Source organism: Ursus americanus, chromosome 21, assembly GCF_024610735.1.
Source record: "Ursus americanus isolate L20-20 chromosome 21, mUrsAme1.1.p, whole genome shotgun sequence".
Classification (NCBI taxonomy): domain Eukaryota; kingdom Metazoa; phylum Chordata; class Mammalia; order Carnivora; family Ursidae; genus Ursus; species Ursus americanus.
In genome coordinates, this window is record NC_142147.1 from 48524370 (window position 1) to 48544781 (window position 20412).

A 20412-nucleotide genomic window follows, 5' to 3' on the forward strand; every position below is an offset into this window, starting at 1 on the left:
CCTGTTGGTACCAAGGGAGGGAGCATGTTGGCTCTCTTACCCATCTGCCCATGTGCAGCAGAACCGAGGGGTATGGGGCTGAAGCTGTCAGGATCTAACATCAAAAGTGGAGCCTTCCTCTTTATTCCGTGGAGGTGGATGGTACTGCCAGCAAACGGTTGGTGCTGCGTTCTGACTGAACTGTGGGAGGGTGCCACAGCCCAAGGACACACCCGGGTGGGTGGGTGGGTGGGTGGGTGAGGGGTGTCTTCCAGACCCATTGCTGATCCTTCAACTGGAGAAGCAGAAGGTCCCCAGGTGTGGGCCTGGGTCTCAGACCTCAGGCCCCAGGCAAGCAGGAGAGAGAAGCCTTTTCTCTCCAAGACCCTGAGGTAGGAGAGGTGCCCTTGTTTCCAGCGGTAACACGCCAGAGACTCAGGTGAGGTGATGAGGCATGACGCCGGCCACTTACCTCAAAGGGCTCGGGAAACAAAAGTGAGGTCATAATATTTACTCACAGAATAGATGTGAGGATGGAGTTATGTGCCCTGACATAGCTTGTCACAGTCCCTGGTACATCATCTTTCAACGAATCGGTAATTGAAATGTAAAATCAGGGGCACCTGGCCGGCTCAGTCGGTGGAGCTCAGGATCGTGAGTTCAAGCCCCACGTTGGGCACAGAGATGATTTTAACCACATCTTAAAATGTAAAATCAGGCCACTAAAAATATTTAACCGATGTGACCTTTCTATGTTGCTGTTTCTTCACAAACACACACACACACAGACACACACACACACACACACACGCACTTCAGAGGTGTATGTGTGAGTGTGTAGATCATCACACCCACCCTGATTTCTGCCACTAGAGGGCACCTCAGGTTAGGTTAGCTTAGATAGACCAGCGGTTCCGAACTCCTTTATACTCTTAAAAATTATTGAGGACCCCCAGAAAGTCTTCGTTTATGCAGGCTGTGGACAGTGTGGTGTACTGGTAAGCCAGCTGTCTGAAGGAAAAGGAACCCCGTGATGTGGTGTTTCCACGGTGTAATACTCTCACCATGACCCATTTCAAGCTACCAAAGTTTTATTTTTTTTTAAGATTTTTATTTATTTATATGACAGAGAGAGAGAGAAAGAGTACAAGCAGGGGGAGCAGCAGGGAGAGGGAGAAGCAGGCTCCCCACTGAGCAGGGAGCCCGATGTGGGACTCGATTCCAGGACCCTGGGATCATGACCTGAGCTGAAGGCAAACGCTTAACCGACTGAGCCACCCAGGCGTCCTAAGCTACCAAAGTTTTAACAACTGGCTCACATGATCCTGAACATTTAACAGTTGGGTCTGCGGGTCAGTAGGGGCTGGCACCAATACACCACTGGAAAGCTAACCATATTTACCTTACATAAATGTAAACAACGTTTTTAAAGATGTATTTAGTCATTTTGAAATAGCAGAAATAAATCTCTTACATTACTGCCAGAGCAATGACATCTCATATATCACAGAGCCTCTGAAAAGTCTCACTGCTCTCTGGGGAAAATAATAGACAAATAGCATCTTAGAATTATTATGAAGGACGCCTGGGTGGCTCAGTCGGTTAAGCGTCTGCCTTTGGCTCAGGTCATGATCCCAGGGTCCTGGGATCGAGCCCCCCCCCCCATTGAGCTCCTTGCTTAGAGAGGAGCCTGCTTCTTCCTCTCCCTCTGCCTGCCGCTCCCTCTGCTTGTGCTCTCTCTCTGTGTCAAATAAATAGAATCTTAGAAAAAATAGAAAATAGATACTTTATAATATTATTTTATTATCGTGAAATGAAATCTGTACACAGCCCAGCTTACCCGTGCATCTAATCTCTAACTGAAATTCATTGCGGTGCATTGTCTGTAATATAGAGAAGAAACAAAGGAAAAATACAATCTGCTGTCCTTCACCAGACACGTGTGTTTAAGAATCGAGGAGGTGGTTAGATTTTAGAAGGGTGGTGTACATCCGTGACACCTGGGCTGTAAGCCCAGCTGGGGTCGGGGTGGCTCCTGGAATCAAACTCTTCAGTATTTCTGCAGGGAAATGCGGGCTCTTCACCTCAGAGTGGGATGAATACCGATTGCCAAGAAGAGCCTGTGACAGATCAGCCAAAAAGCCAACTTTTTGGAGTTACTTGGATCTTGGGATTATGAGTGGCTGATGGAGAGCCTGTAATTTATAAGGAATGGGAAGCGCTCCGTTAGCTCAATGCTCCCAGACATAACAGAGCCTGCTGTCCCTGCTTTTGGTGAATTACACGTTTAGATTTCGGGTGGATAAGACAAGATTCAGTCAAATGTCTGTTTTTCTTTTTCGCTGGCATTTTGGAATAAGGGCTAAGTAAGAACATTGATCTGTCCATGTGGACTACAGGACAAGCCAAAGCAGGGCGGCCAGCTAGATTGTCTGGGATTCAAACACCACGATGAGGGGAGACGTCAATGACCGAATTCTTGGAAATGGTGAACGCTCCCAGTACCAACTTCTGCCCCAAATAGGGTATGATCTTCCCTTGATTCACATGGGCTTGCTTTTCTGGAAGATTCAGAGCAGATGAAAATAGTGCAAAAGTCTTGCTGTTTAGAGCTAGAATGGGAGCCGCTGCCAGGAACGGATTCCTTCTGCCCATGCAGACTCCAGCAGGACCCAGGAAACCCCGCCTCGTCAGGGCTGTGCAATGGATCACAAGAGGCTTGGGGTCCCTGGTCCCAGCCACCAGTTGCCAGAAACCGTAGATTTACACACACCTCGTGGGACAACTCTTGATTTCAGTTCAGGCCAGGGTCTGAGGGTCATGAGATCCAGCCCCACGCCGGGCTCAGCTGGGCATGGAGCCTGCTTGGGATTCTCTCTCCTTCTCTCTCTGCCCTTCCCCTCTCACACTCTCTTGCTTCTCTCTCAAAACAAACAAACAAACAAACAAACAAACAAACAAACAAAAATGGCAGACCCTGGATTTGACCCAGGCCTCTTAAGCTCCAAACTGAGTGTTCTTAACCACTGGCTTGTTCCAACTGTGATGGGACAGTCCCCCGCCCCCCACCCCCAATTCTTGGGACCCACTGCCATCCTTCCAGGGCAGGCACTCAGCAAGCTAGAAGAACAGAAGGCAGCCTTCTGTCATCAGTTCAGAGAAGAAAAGAGGTAGACACAGTTTAATCCCAATGTAATCCAGGAACACCTGGCTGTGTGTGTGGGGAGGGGTAGGTGGGTGTCTAGTGGACAATTAACTTTCAGGCAGAAGGGGGGGGTCCTCCCTCCCCCATCGTCATGGATCCATAGCCCTTATGTTAGTGAGGATGTGGACACACTGGAACCCTTGTTCCTTGCAGTTCCACCTTCTGGGCATGTGCCCCAAAGAATTGAAGACAGGTGTTCAAGCAAATACTTGTCCGCAAATGTTCACAGCGGCATCATTTGTAACAACCACAAGATAGAAGCAAACCCAGATGTCTATCAGCTGACGAATGGATAAGTGGAATGCGGACCAGCCAGGCAATGGGACACAGTCATACCCATGCAAACCAATGGCGTCGTGATACAAGCTACACCGTGCGTTACTGCCTGAACCTTGCAAACGTTGTGCTAAGTGAAAGCCAGACACAAACGCCACATGTTGTACGGCTCCACTGACATGAGATGTCTAAAATACGTCAATCCACAGAGACAAAAAGTAGGATGGTGGTTGCTGGGGGCTGAGAGGGACGGCTTTTCTTTTGGGCTGATGAGAAAGTGTTTTGGGACTGGATACAGGTGATGAGTGCACATCGTGAACATACTCAATGTCGTTGAATTATACACTTTAAAACAGTTAATTTTATGGTATGTGAAAGTCCCTGCAATAAAAAAAGATAAAGGAAGGGCTGCCCTGGGGCGCCTGCATGGCTCAGTCGGTTGAGTGTCCGACTCTTGGTTTCGGCTCAGAGCGTGATCTCAGGGTTGTGGGATCGAGCCCCATGTGGGGCTCTGCGCTCAGTGGAGAGTCTGCTTGGGAATTCTCCTCCCTCTGCCCCTCTCCCCACTCGCTCCTGCTCTCCCACTCTCTCTCTCTCTAAAATAAATACATCTTATAAAAAGAAAAAGAAAAGAAGGAGCTACTCCAGAAACTAAAAAAATTCAAGTCCTCAGTCATACTGCGCACATTTCAAGGGCTCAGTAGTCACGTGGGGCCAGTGGCTACCATACTGGATGGCACAGATAGAGGACATTTCCATCAGCATGGAAAGTTCTAGTGGACAGTGCTGGTCTAGGGTTTCCCGCAGTCTCCATCTGGCTGATTGTTCATAGTGTTGTTTAATGTGTTCTTCTGTCCACCGTCTTTTCTATGAACGGATAGTTACATCCGGAAGTCTGATCAGATTCACGTTCGGTGATTTTGGTGAAAGTATTTCACTGGCGCCGCTGTGTCCTACCAACAGGAGGCATCACATTTGGTGGCGTCTTTGGCGTGCATATAATTGACAGCAGCATCTTTCCCCTCTCGCTGGCCAAGCGATGTCACGTGACCCAACGGACCAGGGGATGTATGGGATCTACTCAGGAGGGCCTCCGTGGGCACATAGTGAAATCATGGATGTGCGGTTCTATAATAAGGAGGAAATGGAGATCGGGAGACAATAATCCAGTCAACCCCGGGCAACAGCGTGGTAACGTAACTTGCCCAAGGTCACACAGCCGGCAAGCGAGGGATCCAAGGTTTGAACCCAGGCAGGTGGGCTCCAGCGCCCTGGATCGTAATGCTACACTACAGGGAAATACCTGATGGGGCTGTCGTGATGTTCTAGTAAGAGCAGGAATGCGAAGGGCTTAGTACAGTGCTTGGCACAGGACCCATGCATGATGCTTAACGGCCTGTGCTGTTTATTTCCATCACCTAATTCAGGTTAGTCTTGGCTTGAGTTTGGAGGGATTTTCAGCCCCTGGCAGTGTTCCAGGAATGCCAGCTGGCCCTTATAAACCCATATGATTAGGAGTCAGAGTCCGGAGAAGGGAGAGTGGAGATAGAATCAGATCACAAGAGGTAGCTGTAAAGGGGTTAGGAGCAGGGGTGCCTGGGTGGCTCAGTCAGTTGAGCATCTGCCTTTGGCTCGGGTCATGATCTCAGGGTCCTGGGATTGAGCCCCGCATCGGGCTCTCTGCTCAGCAGGGAGCCTCCCTCTGCCTGCTTCTCCCTCTCCCTCTGCCTGCTTCTCCCTCTCCCTCTCCTCTGCCTTCTGCTCCCCCTGTTTGTGCACTCGGTCTGTCTCTGTGTCAAATAAATAAAATCTTTAAAAAAAAAAAAGAGAGAGAGAGATGAGGAGCAACTCCCTCCCGTCTCTGGCAGCAGGGACGGTGAACATAGGGAGGTGAACACCAGGGGTGAAATGTCTGAGCAGATGTACAGGAGAGAGTGGCCAGAGATACTGACTTATCAGGTACGGGTGTATGCACAGTTCCGGGGACCCTATCCCCCGTCCCTTCTCCCGTATCTCAAGGCTCAAGACTCCACCCCCATGGGGCTGCTCCTAGGCAGAGCTCCAAGATACTGTCTTATGAGGAGTGGCAGATATTCCCCCACATGTCCACAGGAATATTTCAAGTCCCCGGCGCTCTTCGGAATTGGAGTCTCTTCCCTCCCCTGGAAGCTGGGGAGGAGCTCGTGACTGACTTGAGAAAGGGGCATGGAGGTGACGCTGCATGGCTTCCAAGTCTAGGTCATAAAGGAGACACGGTTCCTGCCTGTTTCCTCGCTCGCTCTTCCTCTCCCTTGGGCCCCAGCTGCCATGATGTGAGAAAGCCCAAGTGGCCACATGGGAAGGTCGCATGGAGATGTTCCAGCCTCAGCCCACAGGTGACCAGGTCTCAGCTGATAGCGGCAACAGCTGCCAGGCAGGTGAGTGGTGAAGCTGCAGATCATTCCAGCCCACTGCCCTTGATCTGCCCTTGCTGATGCCAAGTAGGGTGGAGATGAGCTGTCGCCACGGAGCCCTGCCCCGCTGGCAATTCATGAGCAAAATAAATCTCTTCATGGGGTGGTTTGTTTTGGAAACAAGAGAGCTTCCAATTCTTTCCCATCCGAAGGGAGTGAGGACTTCATTCAAATCTAACTCAGATGACATGTCCCTGTTCAGAAGCTTCCCATGCTCCCTCTCCCTCAGAGTGAAAGCCAAAGTCCACACGTAACCTAAAAGCCCATCCTACATGATCTTCCCACACCATGGTCCCCCTCATAGCCCACGCCACCTTTCTGACCTCATCTCTCACTCTCCCCATCCATCCCCCTGCCCTAGTCACACTGGCCTCCTTGCGGATCCCTGACTTACCAGGCTAGTCCAACCTCAGGACCTTGCACTTGCTGTTCTCTTTGTTTAGGACACTCTTCTTCCAGAAATCCACTGGGTTTCCCTCCTCACCTTCAAGTCTTTTTTCAGATGTCACCTTCTCATTAAGCTCTTCCATAACCAAACCATTTAAAATTATGGCTCCTGCTGCCAAAAATCACTACGCCCTCCATTCTCCGGGTCCCATCTCTCTATAGCACTTGTCACTACATAATGTACTATATCTTTCACTTATGTTTCTGTGTATAGTCTGTCTGCCCAAATAGAGTGTAGGTTCCATGAAGGCAGGTCAGGGATCTTGACCTGTCTTGTTCACCACCATATCCCCAGTGCCTACAACAGTGCCTCCTGCGTGTTCGTCACTCTGTCCCCCGAGTCTTTCTGCCTGTCTCTCAGTATTTGTTTGCTCTTCCCATTTTTCCATTTTGAGGTAAAACTTACATACAGCAAGATGCACAAATCTTAAGAGTACGGTTTGCTGAGTTTTGCCAAATAACCTATACCTTTGTAACCCAAACTCTGTCAAGATAAGGAACCACTGTCCTGATTTTTTTTCCCCACCTGCGATCAGCCTGGCCTATTCTGGAACTTCGTGTACTTGAAATCACACAGCATACTTCTTTTTTGTCTGGCTTCTTTCATTCGGCATAATGGTCTTGAGATTCATCCATGTTGTATGTGTGTCAGTAGTTCACCCTTCTTGCCGGGTGCTGTTCACCATATGAGTGTGTTACAGTTTGTTATTCATATTGACATACTGATGTGTTGATAGGTGAACCTCAATATCTCTTCAGTCCATCTCCTCTCCTTCACCCCCCCCACGGCCCCTTCCCTGGCCCCGGTCTTCTTTATACCCAGCCTCCTTCCTGTTCTCTGACCCCCTGCCTCACTCTGTCATCCACTGTCCACAGAGCAACCCGAGGAATCTTTATAAGGCACACATTGTGTTCCTGTCCTGCTCAAAACTCTGCCATGGCTCCCTAGTGCCCTCAGGAGATGGCCCAGTCTTTAATGTCTTTCAGACCTGGTTCCATCTCCCCTGTATGCACCACTTCACCATCCCCCCCCCCTTCTCTTTACACTCCAGGTTGCAGGCAGTCTCCTTCTCAGGTCCCTCACCAAACCAAGCTCTCTTGCCTCCACACCATTATATTCTCTTCCCTCCGCCCAGAGTGCTTTTCCCTAGCCCTCTCTTGACCTTTCTCACTGCTATTCATCCTATTCGTTCAGATGTCTCCTCCTTAGGAAACCTTCTTGACAGGCTGGGTGGTGCACCTCCACGGAGCTCCCACAGTCCCTGGTGGCTCAGATCACTCTACATTTTAATATCAAAAAGGTCTCTGCTAAACTTCAGTTCCAAGAACAAACCTTGTTTCTCCAGACAAACAAGAACACATCCATTGAGCAAAAATTGGAAACCATTTCAACGAACACATTTCCCCTATTGCCTTAGCTGGCAGGAACCACTGAGTGAAGCTTAAGGCTAATCTAGATCATAGATGCCTGGTGCGTCCATACATATTTGTAAATTCCGTTTTGATGTGTGTTTAAGTGCCAGTTTTCCTCGGGTGCTGTACATCCTCACGTTGGCTCTCTGCTATGGCTTGCATAGCCCCTGCTTCCGCATGTAGGACACTGCTTCCCCTGCAGCCCTTTCTAATTTAGGCCTCTTGTTTTCTCATACTCCACATGCCTCCACACTGGAGCGTGGGAGATATTTTCTCTGTTTATCAAGATTCTTTCTTTTGGGTGAAAGCAGCTGAAATCAGTTCATACTAATCTCAGCACAAAGTAAATGAATAAAGTAATATTTAATGGCAACAGCCAAAAACAAACAAACAAACACACACACACACACACACACACACACACACACACACACACAAAACCCAAAAAACAACCCATAATGGTTCTGAGATTAAAGTGGAGTTCAGGTACAGCTGGATCCAGGTACCCAAGTGCTGGCGTCAAGACTGTCTTTCACAGACTTTCATTTCTGCTTGCTTCTGTATTGACTTCATCTCATAAAGCTTCTCTCCTGGTGACCAGCTCACCTCCCACCAGCTGGGCAACTCTGGCAGAAATAAAGAAACTTTTTCTTTAGTTGCAGCAAATGTCTCAGGGTTGGTTCTCATTGGGCTAGGTTAGGTCACATGTCTTCCCTGAACCAATCACTATGACCAGGGAAACAGAATAAATTGATTGGCTACGTTTGGATCCTATGTTCCTGGAGCTGGTCGAGGGGTGGGTTATGGCCAGCCCTATTCAAATCAAATAGAGTGAGAACTGAGAGAAGTGGTTCCCCACAAGAAAACTGAGTGAGATACTGGGGAGGGCAAATCCTACAAACTTTGGCTATAGTATCCTTTTCCCTGTCCAAAGCTGCATCCAGAATACCAGTCCCCTGTGGATCAGTAAACCGTCCCCCCCCCCCACACTCTCTCTCTCTCTCTCTCTCTCTCTCTCTCTCACACACACACACACACACACACACACACACACACACACTGTTCCCTAGCCAGTCCTAATGCTTTGGCCACTCCTTGGTGACCTTGTATCTCTCTCTTCGTACTTCACTAGTAGAAAGATACCATTTCTCTGCTCTTTTAAAAAGTGGGTGTGTTTGGGTTTTACATACTTACTTGACATAAACTTAATCATTCAACACTGGGAACTTGAAAAGGGAGTTAGGGAGGCAAGGAGGTGGGGCTGGGGTACAAAGGGTGCCAGACTGGAGGAGCGGGGGAGGTGGGGGTACTGGCTGCAGGGATGGGGGCAGAGGAGCAGCGGACCTAGAGGGAATGGTGGGGTACAGAGCGGGAGGGATTGTAGAGCTGGGGTGGGGTGGCGAGAAGCGGGGGTTCTCAGTGGATAAGGAGGGGGAGTCGGAGGAGGCAGAGCTGGGCGACTTGCAGGGGGTGGGACTGGTGGTCTGAGGGGCCCAACCAGGGGTGGGAAATGGAGGGGTAGGCCTGGGGTGAGGGTTAGAGGGTGCGGTGTCAGCGTCAGAGCGAACTGGGTAGGTTCGGGAGAGGGCTGGTGTCGGAACTTGGCGAGAGAGGCTGGGCCAGGAGGCGCGCCCCGCGGACCTTGCGGGCTACACTGCCGAGGAAGTCCGCGGCTAGGGGTGTGGCTGGGGGGCGGTGTGCGCCGCGGTATCCCCCCACTCCGGGAGTTCCAGGTCCTCGCCTCTGGTCCCGCCTCTTTCTCGGAAGTGACACACCCGTCGTCCAACCGGAGCCGCGGGCCGGGCGCGGCGCAGCCAACGGCGCGGCGGGGGGCGGAGCTGGGGAGGGGGCTCGCTGGGCCAGGGGAGGGGGCTAGGGGCCTCGAAGGGCTCCGGAGCGGCGACGGCGAGCCATGGCGCTGGGGCTACAGCGCGCAAGGTACTGGGATTCGGGGCAGGAATAATGGGAAGCGGGGGGCTCTCCTTCCAGGGACCCCTGAGCCGGGTGGGGGATGCGCGGGTGCAAGCCGAGGACGCCCCGGGACGCGCGGTTGGAGGCACATCCCCGCCGCACCCTCCACCCTACGGGATTGCAGGCGAAGGGGATTTCCCGAAGTCCCCGGCTGCCCCGCCCCTCTAGCCTGGAGTGACTTCAGGGTAGTGATCCCCAATTTCCTGCTGCTTCGGGTTCGCTTTCTCTCCTGGTTAGGGTCGCTACCGAATTGGGGGTGCTTGTGTTCGAGTAGTTCCCGGGTTTCTGCGGAAGGCATTCTCCTTTCACGTATTGAACTTACTGGCCTCCGAATTTCCAGAATTGAGTTTGTTCCTTGCCCCCGGACCCTGGGGATCCTAGGGTATATCCTATGGGGTACCTAAACCTTCCCAGATCCAGGGCGTCCCTTGGAATGAAAAGTCAGCTTCTAGGTTCAAGAGCAGAGAGATCCCCTACAATTCGATGCTCCCTGACAGTCTCTCAAACCTTGGTTTCCCTAGAAATAAGCGGGGGGGGGGGGGGTTCCCCTTTCAGAAGCTGTCTGGGACCGTTCCCAGGGACCTTTCTGTATCCTTTTGAAAGGTAGAGTCACCCTTTTTAATAACAGAGAAACAGTCTGACCCACTTCCCAAAGTCTAGACCCTTATCTCCCTCTCCACCCCCACTCAGTGCCTGTGACTATGGACAGGGGCACACCATCCAAGCCTTATTTGGGGAGTCCCCCATGGAGGGTGCTGTGCCTAATTCCGTGCAAGCCCTGCTGAAGTGTTCAGCAGGGCCCTCCTGGCCAGAAACCTCCTGGTTTCTGTGATCACCTCCCAGCAGGTGCAGATCTGCTGAGTGCTCTGGGTCCAATGCCAGGGGGTCTATCTGGCCATGTTTCATGGGGCCCCAGAAAATCTTGCAGGCCCTTGGTTTCCCTTGTCCAATCTGAGGCATCCAGGAAGCCTCACCCCCTTCCCTCCTCCCTGGCTTCCCAGGTCTGATTGGATCTGCCCACACCCCCATGTTTTTTAGCCCTCCCCCCCCCCCCCCCCCGTTCCCCCTTCAGTTCTATTCCAGTCTCTGGCTCTGGGCCTGCCAGAGAACTCCATCCCACCCCTTCTGGGCCAGTCTCAGCCCAGCCCCTCCCAGCGCCCCCTCCTGGCTAGGTGGGGGCCCCTCCTGGCTGAGCTGGGGCGCTCCCCCCTCCCCAAGGCCAACCCTTTCCTGTGGTGTCATCCCAGTGCTGCGCACCACCCACTCATAACTCGCACCCGAATCCCGGCCACGCTCCGTCCCCTCCTGCACCCCTAGGATGGCATTTGGGCCAAAGGGGGCCTGGGTGATGGTGAGTGGGCCCCCATACCTCCTCAACCCCTTCCCTTCTTCCAGCTCAGCCTTACTGCCATCCCACCCCAGGCAGAGATGTTCTTGGGATGTCCCTGATGGGTATAAGGGCCCGGGTGCCCCCCAGATCAGAGGGTTCCTGGAGAAGATAGGACTTTGGGTACAGGCACCCCACTGGATTACTATGTCCTTGGGAATGAACAGAGGCAGAGGCAGAGAGACTCCTCCTGACTGACCCCACCCCAAGTCCTTTCTCAAACCCAAACCCTGCCTCTGGCCTCGCTGGGCCAAGAGGGGTCTAAGACCATCACTACCCAGCTCAGGGTCAGAAGAGAGAGGGCCAAGAGCAGCCCTGAGTCTGGTTTGGGGTCTTCCTACTTTCTCCTTGCCTTTGCTCTCGGGTGGCAGTTTCTTCAGAGATGGGCTTCTCCCTTTCTTGGTTGGGCGGGGGCGGGGGGGCCACTGGGCCCCAGCCCCCATTCCCAGGCCTCACCCTGGGGCCTCCAGACCCTGGCCCCGCCCCCTGTTCTCTGCTGGAACACAGAGGAAGGGTGGCAGGGTTCCAGCTGCACGTCCCAAGCTGGGCAGAGTGCCAGGGGGCTGGACCAGGGCTGGGCATGGGGCCAGTGGGGGAGACTGGCCAGCTGGGGAAATCCGGAGGCAGCAGAGGTGGGACAAGGGGAAGGCACTGAGGCCACTGGGCAAAGGAGGGACAGGGTGGGGGCCCCTGGGATGGACGTGCCCACCCAGACATGGCATTTAAGAGCATGGGCCCTAAAGTCAGGTTCAGATCCCAGCTCATCTGCTTCCTAGATGTGTGGCCTTGGGCCAGTGACTGCCTCTCTGAGCCTCAGTGACATATCCTGGAAAACGGGGGGTCATACCTCCCCTCCCCTGAACCACATCAAAATAAGAAGCAATGAGGGAACCGATCTTTGGGGGCAGGGTACTCCACAGGTTGCAGTAAACTGTGTCCAAGTCAGACAGCATTCTGGATAGAAGTAGTTACACGATGGGCTCGCCGAGATGGGTGGGACATAGTTGCATGGTGGTGGGGGCCCTGATTACCGGCTGGGTTACTTGGGCCAGTGATGGCATTGCTCAGAGCCTCGGGTTCAGGCCCTGAGAAAGGGAGATCACTTTTCCTGCTGCATAGGGCTATTGAGAGGACTTAAGGGGGTCTCTAGCTCCTTGAGTGCTCAGCACAGCAAAGCGATCATGGTGATGACTCTCATGATGAAAGCTTTGGTCTGCTTCCAAGGCACTTGTGTAAAAGTTGTGTGTGTGATGGCACACACACCACACCACAGGGTTACCACCAAAGCCCACGGGTTTCTCCCTTGCACAGGAGACTCCGGAGCTTTCTATTGCTGATGTCGACAAAAGAGGGAATAGTAGAAAGCTTAGCCTTCTCGTGGCACTCATCAATTGCCAGGCCTTCTTCTAAGTCCTTGACGTATATGAATTCATGTGATCTTTGAAACAGCCCTGTGGGGTCGTGTCGTTATGCTCAGGGAAGGCCTGCAATTTGTCCCAAAGTTACACAGCTCGTAAGTAGCAGAGGCGAGACTGGAACCCTGCACCGGACGAACTCCTCCCTACTCCGTTTAACGAAAGGCCGGAGACCCAGGCGTCTCTGAAGCCAGCGAGAGGCCCACACTTCCTGTCAGAAGAACATCCGGAGACCAGTCTGGGAGCTGGAAGGAGGGTCCTGCTGCAGCCACCAGCTGGCTCCTTCTATGGAGGGAGAAGTCTGCCACGGAGAGGATTACAGAGCCCAGCTGCCCGGGAGGTGGGGGGCCGGCCCCACTCCCATTCCCTTCCCACTCCCTCTTCCCTCTGTCTGGGCCCCCGGCTCGGTGAGGCCCGCCCACCCCCACCCTCTGGGCAGGAAGACAAACAGGGCTGGAACAGAACAGGACAGGACGGAATGTCCTCTGGGCAGAGCAGGACTGGAGGCCCCTGCCTCCCACCAGCCAGGAGGGAGGAGATGGGGGTGATTGCTGGCTCCCTCCACCCCTCCACCCAGCCTGCCCCCTTCTGTGCCTCCCACTGGTTGCAAGGAGTTTTTTCCCTCTGCAGCCTGACAGGACAGTCCCCTCCCCTCTCCTCTCCTCATCGTGTTGTGGGTGGGGCTGCAGGTCTCCTGCTTGGGGGTGAGGTTGATGCCATCCCCAGGAGTGGCCTCTGGTTTTTGGAAGGGACAGCCTCCCTTCCTAGAGTTCTGCTTCCCCGGGGTGGGTCACAAGGAAGGAATCAGAAGAAGGAAGGCTTTGGAACCGCACTGCCTGAGTTCAAATCCTGGTTCTGCCAGTTACTAGTTTTGTGACTTTTTGGACAAAGGACTTTACCTTTCAGAGCCCCGGTGTCCCCTTTGTGAAATGGAAATTTAAGGTGCCTTCTGTGATTGCAGAGTATTTAGAACAGTGCCAGACACACGCATGCTCAGCAAATCATAACTGCTTATTAATAGTTTTATCAATATAAATATAGAAAAGATTATACATACTGTACTATGTTGTTTGGATTCAGACATTTAAGACAGTGAGAAGCACTAACCTGGAGATAAACCCAGGCCCATGGAACAGAGAAAACTGAGAGTTCAGGCAGACCACTGTTCAAACCTGGCTTCACTCCTTAGGGGCAAACACTGCAACCTCTCTGTGCCTTGGTTTCCTCATCTGTTCAAGGGGGATAATGTTATTACCTTCTTTCTGGGGTTGTCTGAGGTCTTAATGGGTTAATGTAAGTTACCCACTTGGCACAGGGAACAGATGGGAAAAAGCTGGATAAGTGGCAGATATTTCGGACAAAACAATCTCATCCTTCTACCCCGGATCCCACATGTAGAAGTCAGGCATTTGAAGTGGTTTAAGGGGTAAGGGTGAGTGGTTAGCTGTTGGCTCCACAGAACACTGGGGTTGGTTTGGTGTGTCACATCGGCAGGGCCCCTGTTGGTGGCTGGTTGGACTTTGAGATCTGTGTTCTAAGATTCTGAGGATTCAGCTCAGCTGAGGAGGGGAAAGGGCAGGAGAGGGGGTTCTGGGAGGCTGGAGGGCAGGGGGCCGAGAGGCTGCTGACATCTTCATGTTCCCTCCCTTCCCTGGCTTGGGGCCAGCTCGGCCAGCCCCCTCTCAGCAGGAGGCCTCCCTGTCCCCCAGGCGTCCCAAGCCCGGGGAACAAACAGCAGATAAGTCAGGGAGGGGACAGCGGCCCTGGGCACGCCTCAGAGAGCGAGGCGCTGGGGGCAGCATGGGCTGGCGCGGGGACAGATAAAATCCGAGGCTAGGAACTGCCCCAGAGTATAACTCTCGCAGGCCCAGAGAGCTCTGGGAACTCGCCCGGGCCACACAGCGAGACCTGCACGGTCGCGGCCCTGCCCTCAGTGAGCCCGGGCCCCATGTGGCAGCGCCCCACGTGCATGTCCCATCCAACTCTTTCCCTTCCGGGGGCGCCGCCAGTGAACGCTGCCGATGCCCGCAGGTCGAGCACGGAGCTGCGCAAGGAGAAGTCCCGGGATGCGGCCCGCAGCCGGCGCAGCCAGGAGACCGAGGTGCTGTACCAGCTGGCACACACGCTGCCCTTCGCGCGCGGGGTCAGCGCCCACCTGGACAAGGCCTCCATCATGCGCCTCACCATCAGCTACCTGCGCATGCACCGCCTCTGCGCCGCAGGTGAGCCCCGCCCCCGGGAATTCCCACCTTGACGAGGCCCCGCCCCCTAACGTCTTCCCGGCGGAGCCCCACCCCCTGGGAGCCGCTTCCCTGACGAGGCCCCGCCCCTCAGTAGTCGGTCACGTGTGAGGCCCCGCCCCTTGGGAAGCCCCACCTCCTTCGAGTCGGAATTCTAGGAATAGGAGGCCAGCTAACTCCCTTAGGTGCTTCAACTCTTAGGATTTGGTCCCCAGGGAAACCTTCTTGCAATAAATATCCCTGGGAGGCTTAGCTGCCCAATTTTTAATGACCACTTTATAGAGTCCCTTCCCTAGCTCCTTAGGTCCATTGCCCCTTCCTTTAGTAGCCATCCTCTTGAATTCCCACCCAAATTCTACCCTGCAGGGGGCTTTGAGACACACACACACACACACACACACACACACCTTGGAATCCCCAGGACCCTGAAAAGATTTTATTTACGAGGAATGTGGAGCCATCTTCTGGCAGGCTCTGCCCATGCGACTTCCCTGCCCCATAGAATTTTACTTTCCTGGGTGGCTCTGCCCCTTTACAATTCTGTCACCTGGGAGTCCCTGCTTCTTTAGAATGCTACCCATCCACAAGGTCCTGCCCCAAGAATTCTGAAATTCTGGACCCCTGGGAGGCTGCTCCCCTTAGAATTCTGACTTCCTCTAGCCCCTGGCCCCTTAAACTTTGGCCCCTGGGAATCCCATCCTTTTAGAAGTCTGTCCTTTTAGGAGGCCCACCCCCTTAGAATTAGATTCTCGTGGGAGACCCCACCTCCTTAGAATTCTGTGCCCCTGGGAAGCCCTGCCCTCTGAGGATTATAACCCTTGGTGGCCCTGCCCCCTTCCTGGGGACTCCCAAACCACTGGCATATATTCTTGCTCACCTGGGGGTACCTGTAAGTTCTTCTGAGTGAGGGAAGGCAGAGGGAGGCTAGCTAGGGTGGCTCTGTGGCTGACTAGAGACACCCCATCCACCCTGGCCCGGACACCAGGGGAGTGGAACCAGGTGGGAGCAGGGGGCGAAGCTCTGGATGCCTGCTACCTGAAGGCCCTGGAGGGCTTCGTCATGGTGCTCACTGCCGAGGGAGACATGGCTTACCTGTCGGAGAATGTCAGCAAACACCTGGGCCTCAGTCAGGTGAGAGGAGCTGCCTGCTTTGTGCCTGGCCCTGTGCAGGTGATGCCGGGATACAGAGGTGACCGAGACTGCTCTAGCCCTGTCTTTACAGGGCTCACAGCACAGAAGGGAGACAGATGTGTCACTAGACAGGAAGATGCAGAATGGTCAGGGCTGGGATGGGGCAGCCTAGGGGGCCGTGCGAGCCAGAGGAAGGGGGCACCCTCAGGGGAAGTCGAGGGCTTCCTGGAAAAGAAGACATCTGAGCTGAAACCTGAAGGACTTAGCCCAGTCAGAAGGTATGGGGAATGGATGGGAACAGTGAAGACTGGGAATGTGCATGGCTGAGGGAACAGAACATGCAAAGACCCAGAGGTGAGATAAAACGGAGCATTCAGGGGAAGTAAAGATGTTTATCCTGGCTAAGTGCAGAGTACAATGGGAAAGGTGAGAGAAAAAAGTCTAGAGAGGTCAACAGAGCTAGATAATTTAGGGCCAAATTAGGTGTATTGCCAGGGCACTGGGGAACCGTGGAAGGATTTTCAGCAGGGGAGAGGCTGTGAGAGAGGCAGAATTGGATTTATGATTTGAAAAGCTCCCTCTTGGTGCACGCAGAGGTAGAGTTGGAGGGATAAGGCTGAGGGTCCATCCACAGGGAGGGGTGCAGGGCCCTGGGTGGGAGAAGAGGAATATGAGCAAGGGTCTGGGGATGGTAAGGCAGGAGACAGAGGTGAGAACTGATTTCAGCTAACCCATACAGCATGCCCCACAGGAGAGTTATCATTCTTTTTCCTACTTCACATAAATGGGCTCCAGAGTTGGCATCTGTTCCTTTCTCCTGCCTTCTTATCCCACTCCTGGTACCAATTTCTCTGTTAGCTTGAGCTCTTCTTGGGTTCAGAGAGGTGAATGTCTGCAGGCCCCAAAGCTAGGAAGTGGCAGAGCCAGGATTTGAATCCAGCTCCAGGAGGTGCTATCAGAGGAGAGAGATCCCTCTTCCCCAGTCAGCACCACCACTGGACTGTGAGCTGTGTGGGCCCCCTTCCATCTGAGTCCCCCCCTGCCAGCACCATGCCCATTTCCTGAATTGAAACAACATGCCTTATCTTTGGCTTGCCAAACAGGTGGGATTTGAATGGGGTCTCACCTCAGGGCCTTTGCACTTGCTGTTCCCTCTTTCCAGAACACTCCAGAGAGCCACATGACCATTTCACTGGCTTGGGTCAGCAATTTGTTTAAATATCACCTCAAGACATGGACTCTGACTACGGCCTCTAAGATAGCATGCCATCATTTCATGGCCTTACGCTAGTTTTCTTCCTATTATTTACCATATTGTTTTATATGTGTTTTGTTTGTTTGTTTGTTTCCTTTTTGACCATCTGCCCCGCTAGCCAGTAAGCTCTGAGAGGCAGGGATTTTGTCTGTGTGGTCACAGCTTTGTCTGCCCATCTGGAAGAGGGCCTGGCTATAGTGGGTGCTGAAGAGATGGTTGCTGAGCCGACAGTGAGTGAGTGAGTGAGTGAGTGAGTGAGTGAGTGAGTGAATGGACGGACTAGTGAAGCAATCCGGGCTTGTCAGTCAGGGCAGGGATGGTGAGGATGGGAAGGAGGACAGGGTAAAAGTCCTCCTCCACCCCCTGCTTCCCTCCCCGGCAGCTTGAGCTCATCGGACACAGTATCTTTGATTTCATCCATCCGTGTGACCAGGAGGAGCTCCAGGACGCCCTGACCCCCCGGCAGAGTAAGTTCCTTGGAGGCCTCTGACCCGGGTTGTAGAAGCCGAGGCCCCACCCGCCCCTCAGCCTATCCCCTCCTCTGGAGGACTGGACTGAGGAAAACGAGAAGAGGGGGCACGGCCCTGCCCTGGGGTGTCTGAAGGAGCTTTCCCTCCCCCGGGGGCCCCTCCCTGGCTCCAGGTCTCAACTCTGGGAAAGAGGCTGGCGGGGCGCTGGAGGGAACTGGGCCCTGTCCAGAGCTGCCTGGCGACCTGCTCACCCCCTCCCCAGGCCTGTCCAAAAAGAAGCCGGAGGCCCCCACCGAGCGGTGCTTCTCCTTGCGCATGAAGAGCACCCTCACCAGCCGCGGGCGCACTCTCAACCTCAAGGCGGCCACCTGGAAGGTGGGCGGGGCCTGGCTGGGAGGAGGGGCAGGGGTTTCTCCTCCTCAGCTCCCCGTGGGGACCCCAGGGACATACCTCCCAGCCCCGTGGGGCCCCAGGCCCACGTGCATCTGTGCCTCGTCCCCCTCACGCCAACCAGGTGCTGCACTGCTCTGGACACATGAGGGCCTACAAGCCCCCTGCGCAGACTTCCCCAGCAGGGAGCCCCAACTTGGAGCCCCCCCTGCAATGCCTGGTGCTCATCTGTGAAGCCATCCCCCACCCGGGCAGCCTGGAGCCCCCACTGGGCCGGGGGGCCTTCCTCAGCCGCCACAGCCTGGACATGAAGTTCACCTACTGTGATGAGAGGTGGGCAGGAGCCCCGTTGCCCCCCACCTCTCCACCCCTCCACTGGCCCGGCTTCTCCTCTTCCTTTCTTCCTTTCTGCCCGGGGTCCCTCCCTGGTTCTTCTCCTGCCCCCTGGTTCTCCCTCTGGTCCATCTCCGTCTCTCTCTGATGCCATCTATCTCGTCTCTGTGTGGCTGGCTGTCTTGGCATTCTCTGTGGGCCTTTTTACCTTGGGTTCTCTCCGTGTCCCCTCTGAGTCTTCATTACTCCCTCCCTGTCCTTCTGTTGCTTTCCTTGAATGAGTCAGTGCGCGTAAAGCAGTTAGTGCGGTGCCCAGCACGGAAGGCAGCACTCAGCACACTGTCCTTATTCATCACCACCCACCCCCCAGTCCTCCCCTTTCTCTCTCCTTCTCTTCCTTCCTCTTCCCCTCTCTCCCTTCGGCCCTTCGTGTTCCTGCATCTTCCCTCATTCCCTCGCCCTGGGGTCGTGCTTGGGAGTGGCAAGCCTGGGCTCCGTTGGCTCGGGTGTAAAGCCTGGCTGTGTACCGTTGGCCAAACGCAGGCACCTCTCTGTGCCGTGCTCTCCTAGTCTGTCCTATGGAGTGATACCAGAACCTCCTTAGAGCAGCTATTCTGAGCACCCTGTGCATTGCCTGGTGCAGAACGCTATCGAGGTATGTTTAAAAAAAAAATTTTTTTTTTATTAAGTGGGTTTGAACTCATGACCCAGAGATCAAGAGTCACGTGCTCCACCGACTAAGCCAGCCAGGCGCCCCTAGAAGTGTATATTTTTAATCATTATCATCATTATTACTTTTTATTTTATTCATTTCTTCCTTTTTTTTTTTTTTAAGATTTTATTTGTTTATTTGAAAGAGAGAGACAGCCAGCGAGAGAGGGAACACAAGCAGGGGGAGTGGGAGAGGAAGAAGCAGGCGCCCAGTGGAGGAGCCTGATGTGGGGCTCGATCCCAGAATGCCGGGATCACGCCCTGAGCCGAAGGCAGACGCTTAACAACTGCGCCACCCAGGCGCCCCTTATTCATTTCTTCCTATCTTTCTTTTTCTGATTTTCTTTTCTTCCTTTGTCTTCTCCGCTACTTTTCCCTCTTCCTTTTTTACTCTTTCCATCCCCACCGCCCCTGTCCGTTTCCTGCTGCGGCTGTAACAATCATCACAAGCCAAGGGGCTCAACACAACACATACCATCTCAGAGCTCTTGAGGTCAGAAGCCTGAAATGAGTCTCATGGAGCTAAAGTCAAGGGCCGCATTCCTTCTGGAGGCTCCTTGCCTTAAATGCTTCTGGAATCTTCCTACATTCCTTGGTTTGGAGCCCCTTTCTCCATCTTCAAAACACATGGCCCCGCCATCCGCCTCCATCAAAACAGAACAGAACAGAACCTGTCCTGTTCTCCGTATCCCTCTGTAAGGGCCCCCGTCGCCACATGGGGCCCACCAGGCTCGTCCAGGTGAAGCTCCATGTGTCAAGACCCAGCACTTAATCAGCCCCACACAGTCCCCTTGCCCTGTAAGGTCACAACAGTCACAGGTCCCCGGGATTAGGAGGCAGACCTCTTCAGGGCCCGTTATTCAGCCTATCATAATCCCTTTTCTTTTTCTTACTCTCCCTTTCTCTCTGTTACATCCCTGTCTGTCCCTGTCATGCTGGCTTCATCCCCGTGTGCCCCAGCCCCACCCTCCACCTCAGCCAGTTGAACTGACCAGGCTCCACTGCACCCACCCCAGGATCGCGGAGGTCGCTGGCTACAGCCCCGATGACCTGATCGGCTGCTCCGCCTATGAGTACATTCACGCTCTGGACTCGGACGCCGTTGGCCAGAGCATCCACACCCGTACGTGAGACTTCCTGGCACTCTGAAACCAGTCCCCCAGTTCCCCGTGCTCCAGGGAGCCTTCCTCCCAACCCTGACACCAGCTCCCTACGGCCCACGCCCCAAGGAACCTTCTCTTCCCTGGTCCCCTCATACCCAAGCCCCTGCCCCCAGCACCTTTTCTCCCCATGTGCCCTTTCTATGGCCCTGACCCCTCCCCGTCCCCTTCCCCAG

At 53.9% G+C, this 20412-nt stretch overlaps 1 protein-coding gene across 9 annotated transcripts in view; it reads left to right on the plus strand.

Annotated features, from left to right (window-relative positions):
• The first annotated feature begins 9646 nt into the window (after positions 1-9646).
• The window catches only part of HIF3A (hypoxia inducible factor 3 subunit alpha), a 29459-nt gene continuing 18693 nt past the window's right edge, over positions 9647-20412 (plus strand). For 4 of the 9 annotated variants that reach the window (XM_087870929.1, XM_045776294.2, XM_045776302.2 and 1 more), the window contains exons 1-6: positions 12899-14768; positions 15772-15917; positions 17555-17639; positions 17905-18017; positions 18157-18365; positions 20093-20199. In XM_087870929.1, the coding sequence (XP_087727055.1) occupies positions 14495-14768; positions 15772-15917; positions 17555-17639; positions 17905-18017; positions 18157-18365; positions 20093-20199 (934 nt within the window). In that variant the 5' untranslated portion in view covers positions 12899-14494. The other 5 variants (XM_045776296.2, XM_087870930.1, XM_045776298.2 and 2 more) reach the window with 5 other exon arrangements.